At 53.9% G+C, this 8,458-nt stretch overlaps 1 protein-coding gene across 1 annotated transcript; it reads right to left on the reverse strand.

Annotated features, from left to right (window-relative positions):
* Positions 1 to 273: 273 nt before the first annotated feature.
* PROK1 (prokineticin 1) lies at positions 274 to 6,271 on the reverse strand. Its single transcript, XM_004769747.2, has 3 exons — positions 5,979 to 6,271; positions 3,668 to 3,793; positions 274 to 1,983 (listed from the first exon to the last, which is right to left on the reverse strand). Exons 1-3 carry the CDS (start codon positions 6,048 to 6,050, stop codon positions 1,864 to 1,866), a joined length of 318 nt encoding a protein of 105 aa, XP_004769804.1. The 5' UTR covers positions 6,051 to 6,271; the 3' UTR covers positions 274 to 1,863.
* Positions 6,272 to 8,458: the final 2,187 nt, after the last annotated feature.

Here is an 8,458-nt window from a genome sequence, read left to right on the forward strand (position 1 = left end):
AGAAGGGGCAAGAGCCAGCAGAGCAGGCAAGGAGGTCCATCAGAGGAGACAAAAACAGAGAAGGAGCCCTGAGTGGAGCTCAGGTCTGACTCGAGTGGGTCCTACAGTAAAGCCTGTGCTGAGTACCCCCTGAGCAAGGCTCCAGCAGATCCAGGGCAAACGGGGGAGGCAGGAGCCCCCAGGCCTCCTTAACCACGATGAGCTTGGAGGCTTCTGAGAAACACAGGATACAATGTCTTTTTATTTTACATTTTGCATTTTTCTAGGCCAGGAATTGGGGTGAGGAGGGGCTGTGGGGACAGTAACCTGACAGGGAATGCTCCCAGCCCCTGGGTTCGGACATAGGCTCACGGCCGTCCTGATATGGAACTTCCGCACCGCACACATGGTGGTCTGGGGGTCTCAGGTCCTGGACACTAAGCAGAAAGGACTGAGTTGCAGAAATGGGAGTTGCAACCCATCCAGATCTTACCATTGGAGTCCCCACTCGGCTGCCAGTTCAGGGCTCCCTTCCTGTCTCCAACCCGCCAACACACCTGAGCAGCACCTGCTGGGCCCAGAGCCCAAGGCCTGTCACACTCCATTCAAAGAAACCCTGAATCCACTTTTGCAAAACAACTGCCCAAAACAGGAAGAGCAACGGACGACATCCTTCCTCCACCTGGAAAAGACCCTGTTCTGCCCTCCCACTCGCAGCCCCCGAGTCCCCACACAGGCGGAGCGGGAACAGCAAGGCCACTCGCCCTTATTCATGCTTTTATTCTGCAGGGTCAGGTCAGCAAGCTCAGCTTTGGGTGTCCCCTGCTGTCCTGGGTGAATGCAGGGCAGAGTCCAAATAGGAGGAGCTTGATGGGGCTGGTGTTTTAGCAGACAGTGGAGGCCCGTGACACAGCTCCCAGACAGATGGCTCTGAACTTGGAAAAGCCCTTGATGTCTAGAGAAGCTGACTTCTCTGGGTGTGAGGCCTGTGCAGCCTGGTCCTTAGGGGACAGTTGCCTCCCAAGTCAATGTGCCTGCCTGCTGCCCCCCCTCCCCCCTCGCACCCTCCCCCAGCTGGGCAGAAGCCCTGTGTCCTCAAGGTCACAGACTTGCTCCCAGGACCTCAGAAAGGAGCTGCTTCCTAAACTTTCGTGGCCGATTAGATTAAGCTGCCCTCACTTGCATTCTACAGGGAGGTCGTGGGAACCGGGGGCTTCATTGGTTAACGAGTAAAGTGTGCGGGGAGGGGCCTCGGAGGCAATGCAGTTCTGGCCTAGTGGGTGGGCTCCCCCCACCTGCCATGAGGTCAACTGCCTGCTGCACCTCCGCACCCCACCCTGAAGGGCTGACCTGGGGCCCATGGCCTAAAACTGAGGACTTAGTCAATCAAAGGAAGACGAGCAACTGCCCGGTTGCCCCTCACCGACCTCATGGAAAGGCTCAGCCCAGGACCTGTCCCTCGGAGCAGTACACCCAATACATACACCCAGTAGACGGGGCCAAGTGTGGGCAGGGTCTGGGGAATGTGGGATTTGGGCAGAAGAGCACATGCAGGAAGGGGAAGAGACGGGCCCAGGGAGGAAGACCAGTCACGTCCGTGAGTGAGGCGGGGGTCAAGGGAAAGAATCCCGCTTCCTGGTACTTACAAGCCCTCAGGCAGCTAGAAGGGGAAGAGAACCAGTCGGGGCGCCTCTCAGACCACAGCCCAGAGCTGGGACCACGCACGTAGGTGTGTAGGGAAGAGGGACCGAGGAGGACCGTCTGGGGCGGGGGGACGGGGCAGCGATGGGCTGGGCCATGTAGCAGAAATGAAACACCCTCTGAGGCGAGCCCAGGCGGGACTCAGGCAGAGGCCCCGTGTGTGTCCCGACAACAGAGGAGCTCCTAGAAGCTGATGTTCTTCAGGTCCGTGGAGCAGCGGTACCTGCCATCCGGACACCTGGAGCACAGCAGGTTGGGCAGGCAGGGGCAGGTGTGGTGCTGGCGTTTCCTGAAGAAGGGGACCTGGGGAAAGAGGAAAAGAAGGAGGACAACTTCACCATGAGGGAGGCGGGCCTTCTGGCAGGAGCTTCTGGCCGGCCCAGCCCTGGCCGGAGTCTCCCCTCCAACCAGCACAACAGTAACAGTTATCACAGAGGGGGGAAATTGAGGCATGATGGCTGAGCGACTTGCCAAGCTCACGCAGCTGGTTTGTGGAGGAGCCGGAATATAGACAGACCCAGGCAATCCCCCCCCCCCCCCCCCCCCCCCCCGCCCACAAGGTAACCAGCCTAACCTAACTCAACGCTAGGGGGTGCTGACGATGCAGCAGTGGACCAGACAGACCCTGTCTCTGCCCTGTGACTCACCCGGAGACTAAAACTATTGATATTTCCTCCAAGGAGGGTGAACAGGAACAGTTATGATCATAGGTAGGGTCAGACTGCCCGGGTTCATTTCCCAGGTCTGCCCCTTCCCAGCTGTGTGACAACTGGCAGGTTCTTTAGTTTGTGGGTCTCAACCTGATTATCTGCAAAATGGGTCAAAAATAGCACCTCCCAGGTGCCTGGGTGGCTCAGTAGGTTGGGCCACTGCCTTCGGCTCGGGTCATGATCTCAGGGTCCTGGGATCGAGTCCTGCGTCGGGCTCTCTGCTCGGCGGGGAGCCTGCTTCCTCCTCTCTCTCTCTCTGCCTGCCTCTCTGCCTACTTGTGATCTCTCTCTGTCAAATAAATTTTTTAAAAATCTTTAAATTAAAAAAAAATAGCACCTCCCATGTATGGCAGAAAGAGGTTTAAGCTATATAACTGCAAAAGCTCTTAGTCTGAAAAGTGGCCCATAGTAAGCACTCAGCTTTAGCTTTTACTGCCCCCGGTGTCCCCTTGCGGGAATGCAGATCTGCAGCCAAACTATCACACACCCCAAGGCAGCGAGGACTGTCCCACTGTCCCATCTTGACTCGGGCCCGCCTCCCCAGGCCCCTACCTGTCCCGGATCTGGAGCATGACCACAGGAGGACGCCCAGAAGAACCCAGGGCTCCTAGGTGCAGACATGCTCCCCTGAGCAGCAGGGGGTACTCCAGAACCGCAGGGAACCCAGGGCAGGGGCTGGCCCACGGGGTCCCCGTGCACACCTGGGGTTGCTCCTGTCTCGGCTGTTCAGAAGCAAAGGCCTAGTGGCCCTTCTATGCCGCTGGGGCTGGGAGCAGCCTACCAGGGGAGGGGAACTAGGCACGTAGGGCCCAAAAGGGTACAAGTGCCTCCTTAAAGCATATGCCCTGGGCCTGGGGCTTGCGGCGCCCTAACCAGACTCATCCCTTGGGCGGGAGGCCATTTTGTGAGTCTTATTTCAGGTTCTTGAGGGATGGTTCCTAGGGGCAGAAGACATTCAGGTCCCCTTGAGAATCTGAGTTCATCAGATCTGAAAGAGACTTCTGGGGTAACCAGTCTCTTCCCCTCATATTCATGAGGTGATTAAGGCCCAGAGAAGTCATGCTAATTGCCCAAGAGCACCCAGCTGAGGAGCAGCTGGGGTTCCGACCCGCAGATAACAGGCTGTGTGGTCAGTAGCCCCCGCTCCACCCCAGGCTGCCCCCAAGAAGCAAGAAGCCGGGCCCAACCCGGGTGAGCTGCTTCTGAGGTCAGAGTCAGAAAATCAGGGTCTAGTCCCAGCTGTCTGGCTCAGGGCCCGGAGCACGTCTGTGCTGTACCTTATGGCTGCTGGGGTGACACTCTTCTCCTTCCCGCCCCAGCGGGGTGCACATCCGAATCCCACGCAGCCACAGGCTGATTGCACAGCAGGAGCGCGCCCCACACTGGACATCCCTCTCACAGGCCTGCAGGGAGACAAAGCAGCCATTCGGAGCCCGTTAGTGCCACCCAAGAGAAACCAGAAGGGAAAGGTACATCCGAATCCCTCACGGCTGCCTGGCACCCCAGACAGCACATCCGTGCTTCTGCTTCACTCACAACAGGATGCCGGGGCTCAGCGAGGCGTCCAACTGCGTCCGAGGACCCCTCCAAGCTCCTCGGAGCCCATCCAGTAGGGAGGCAACGCTCCTCCTCGGACCAAGCCAGAGTCAGGAGCACGGCTCTTCAGCTCTAGTAAACGCTCCAAGGATGCTGGGGAAATGGAACTGATCTGAATTCCTAGAGGGGGGTTGGGGACATTGATGGTCCAAGTCCCGAGGGGATCAGTCCTTGGACTAACGATCCAACCTTGACCCTACACCCAGGGTTGGTGTCTTCCTTCCCCTGGCCCCCACCTCGGCCCTCCCCTTGGCCTTCACCAGAAGTCCAGCCTCACTGAGATGCCAGCACCCCAGAGAACAGGGGTCTCCCCAGTGCTTCTCTGCTGGCATCCTCAATCCCCAGAGACCGGTGGACCCCTCTGGGCTGCGCTCCAGAACAGGAGCTGGGCGGCTTTGCCTGGTTTCTGGAAGCTGTGAACTTGCTCAGACCCAGGGAGGGAAAGTGGGGGTGTGGGGTCTGCTCCCGCCTCCCAGAAGAGGTGCAATGACAGTCACCTGGCCGTGCATGTCTCCAGTCCAGTGAGGGCACATCTCACACACCCAGCAGCCCCTCAAAGCCCGGGTCAGGGTCGAGCAGACCCTCCCTTACTGTTCTGCCACAGAGCTGGAACATCATGGTTTCAATCGGGCAGGAGGGAATATCCCATCCTGAATCCAGGAAGGTCACAGTCCAGGGAGCAAGGGCGTGTGGCCATGTCCACCCAGCCTCTTCCTGGGAGTCAGCCTCAGGGCGGCAGCAGGGCATGGAGAGGGGAGGGAGAGCCTGACACCTCCTCCCCAGCACTGGGTCCCACCCTCTCCAGATGGTGGAGCAGGCCCAGTGGGGTCACCTGGGCGTCAAGGTCAACCCGCATCTCCCATCCCTCTTGGTGGTTTCTCTCCTTTGTTCTTGGCCTCCCCCGTCTCAGGCTACACAATAGGAGATTCAGAGACTGATTCATTAGGTATAATTTTGCCCTAACAATGTTATTCATGCTCTGGGTCTTAAAAGCATTGACTTGACTTTAATATGTGTTCGTCTTTGAAACTTAGTCTTTTTCCTTTAAAAAGGAGAAGACAGACCTTTCCTTTCTGTGACCATGAAAACTAATGAGATTTCAGGAATGGTTTGGCATTTTTCTACATTTCCATCCTTTATGTAAAAAGTTAAAGGACATTGGGGAAAAATTAATTTCCCTCTTTTTTTTTTTTTTTTTTAAGCAGCTTTGATCTGGAAAACTGTTAGGTATTACTTTCCCTTTTAGTAAGAGTCATCCCACCACTGTAACGCATTTGAGGGTGGTCCCAGGGAAAGCCCCAGTCTGAGGGTTTCGAATTCTAAGACAGGCAGCGCCCCTGTGTGGGAAACCTCCACTGGGAGGCAAGATTTCTACTTGTTATCAGATGCTTACTTTTGGGTACACCCAGCCAAATGCTCTGATCAGAACCGAGCACAGTTAAAATACATAAACAATAAAGAAAGGAAAGAATTTCAAGACAATCTTCCTTAAGAGTAAAAAAAGCAGAAGTTAAACATCCCCAATTAAAGCTAATAAGGTCCCTGACTTTAATTAAGTCAACATGCTGTGTAAATGACACGGACATGTGGACCAGATTGTATATGAAATCCCAAATTTATACAAAAGATAAATTACGGGGTGCTAATCAGCTTTATGAAAGAAGTCCTTACTACACAATTAGGAATCTTATTCTTCCCCAAGGTCTAAACTTCAAAATGTCCGATGTTCTTCTAATGAATTTGGAAATAAGACTCGATTTACACATAGCCTCTCCAAAGTAGACCCCATCTAGGAGGGGAGTAAGGTATGACTAATCTGAAAATCATGTGGAATGCCCCTCTGAAACGCTGGCTGACCACTGACTCCCTAATTTTTGTTTTGTTTTGGTTTGGTTTGGTTTGGGTTGCCTCCTGCATGGTTGCTGGCTCCTATCCCATGCAAACCCTGACACCCGCCCAAACCCAAGGCATGGAGGGAGTTGGACGCCTTACCCCAGTGATCACGGCACAGTCCGACATAGTCAGCAGAAGGAACATGAATGAGACTCGCATGGCACCTCTCATGGTCACTTGGGGTGAAGGCACAACGCTGCCTGCTCCACGGCCTCTCGCTTGGTCCCCCTCAGCCTCCTGCACCAGCTGGGAAGGCCAGGCTGTCCAGCCCTTTCCCTCCTCCCAGATTTATGCAGTCCGATCCCGGCTGCCCGTGGGCGCCTCTCTCGGCTCTTCCTTTCCCCGTCACCAGTGCTATTTAGATGATCTCAGGGACGAACATGAGACCTGAATCTCTGATGACATCAGATCATCATCAAAACCAATAAAAATGAACACATCGGGGGCGTTGACAGTGGCTCGAGCTCTCCGAGGAGCCCAGAGATGCAGTCAGTGACATACGTTTCACTCTATAGTCTTTGGCGCCTCTGGGGCATCCTTCTATTCTGATTGGGGCGGGGGGTGGGGGGGCAGGCAGCTCTGGCAATGAATTAAGGGATTTACAACATCACCGTTTATCCTTTCTGCTCCAAACCATGCAGCATACACATAGGATCACCCGCCCCCTCACTGTCAAGCCAACAAGAATTACCTGGGCATTTACCATTGGTCCAGCCCAGAGTTGGTGGCCCAGAAGACATGCATGGGGAAGGCAGTGTCCCTGGTCCTCTAAAAGATTAAAAGTCTGATAGGGAGACATAAGACAGTGAGAAAATAAGGCTATGCTTGGGGGGAAAGTGTTGACAACTCTGAGAGGCCCACATGAGCAATAGCTCCGTAAGAGGCTCAAGAGGAACACTAAGTGTCACTTGGTACAGGAACGAGAGGGCAGAAGATGAGCCCAGGTCTCTTCAGAGAAGCATGTTTGGGTCCGGGTATAAGATAAAGAGAGCCAGGAGCCTCCCCGCTGCCTTCCTGGGTTTGGGGTGAGCATGAGAGGGGGTGAACAAACACAGTGGACCCAGTGCCAGTTTGGTAGGAACTTGAATTTGGGCATGGGTGCTCTCATTGGGCTAGGAAGGCCCCGGTCCCAGACCTCCCACACCAGCCAACCCAGAGATAGCTCTCAGAATCCTGTACCAGACATCTGCTTTCCTTCACAAGAATAAAAGCTATTATTTCCAAGGTATGCTTTGAACTTATACAAGTTCAACCAGGTTTTTTACTGCAGAACTTTTCAGAGTCTTTCCTAGGCCACCAAGCAGGAAAGGCAATTTGTAGCTCTCCCAAACCAAGCCATCCATCAGAATCTTTTTCCTTAGAGTGTCTCAGGGAAATAGGGTTCCTACACAGAAACACCGGCAGGTGTTTACGAGTGCAGAGAGAGGTGAACTGGCACAGTAGCTAAGAGCCAGACTCCAGAGGTGAGACATCTTATTTTATGACCCCAAGAATACTGTCAAACTCTCTAAACCTCAGTCTTCTCATCTATAACATGGGGGAAGAGAGTACCTCTTACATTATGGGGGTTGTGAGGATTCATCCATTTATGTTTTCATTGACCACATATTTATTTATTTATTTATGACCACTCCATTGGCGGCACCGTTCTCAGTGCTGGAAATCAAGCAGTGAACAAAACAAGGTTCCTGCACTCAGGTAGCTTTGGTTCTAGGGAGGAGATAGGTAATAGACAACCAAATAGATTTATAATAAAATAGCCACGTGTGCTGAGTTCTATCAGGAACAGAAGAAATAGAGCCCAGCAACATGTGATACTTTGGTTGGGGTGAGGCTCTCTGTAAAGAGACACTAGAGAAGGCCTGATAAAGTGAAGGAATGATGTGGGCAGTGCCAGGGGGGAAGAACCAGTGCAAAGGCCCTGGGGCAGGGCCTTCTTGGCCAGTTCCAGAAGCAGCAAGGATGCTGGTGAGCAGGGGAAGGGAGGGGATACAGTTGGAGCAGGAGCCAGGAACCATGCCCCACCAGCATTGCAAGACACTGTATTGGACCTGGCTGCAAATGTACCAGAGTTCTTGGACGGTTTGGGGCAGGGGAAAGGCCGGGGGAGATGTCGTTTATACTTTGAGAGGATCTCTCTGGCTGCATACAGAGAATTAAATGAGATGATGTGTGTGATGTGCTTTTCACCAGGCCTGGTACAGGGCAGAGATTTGCTAATAATTAGCAATTTGTATCACTCACACACACACACACACACACACACACACACAAAGATGGACCTATCTGCCTTAATATAAAATTCTCCTATGAGGTGGGCATGGAAATAATGACCCTGTATGACCTACTTTTCACTGCGCACTGAGTCAGGCACACAACCAGAGAAACAAGAGACCATCCAGCCTGTCAAACACTTACCTGCTGGAAGAAAGCAAGGCCATGCTGGGTGCTAGAGGAACTCCCGAAGCAGTCCTGGGCTCTGGGTGTCCCCACAGATGCCTCCTCACAAAGGCCACCTCCCCTGAGACAGTGGTAAATGATGGCTGATCACCCCCCCCACCCACCCCCCCGTCCTCCCT

Source organism: Mustela putorius, unplaced genomic scaffold, assembly GCF_011764305.1.
Source record: "Mustela putorius furo isolate JIRA1106 unplaced genomic scaffold, ASM1176430v1.1 tig00000585_pilon_pilon_pilon, whole genome shotgun sequence".
Lineage (NCBI taxonomy): Eukaryota > Metazoa > Chordata > Mammalia > Carnivora > Mustelidae > Mustela > Mustela putorius.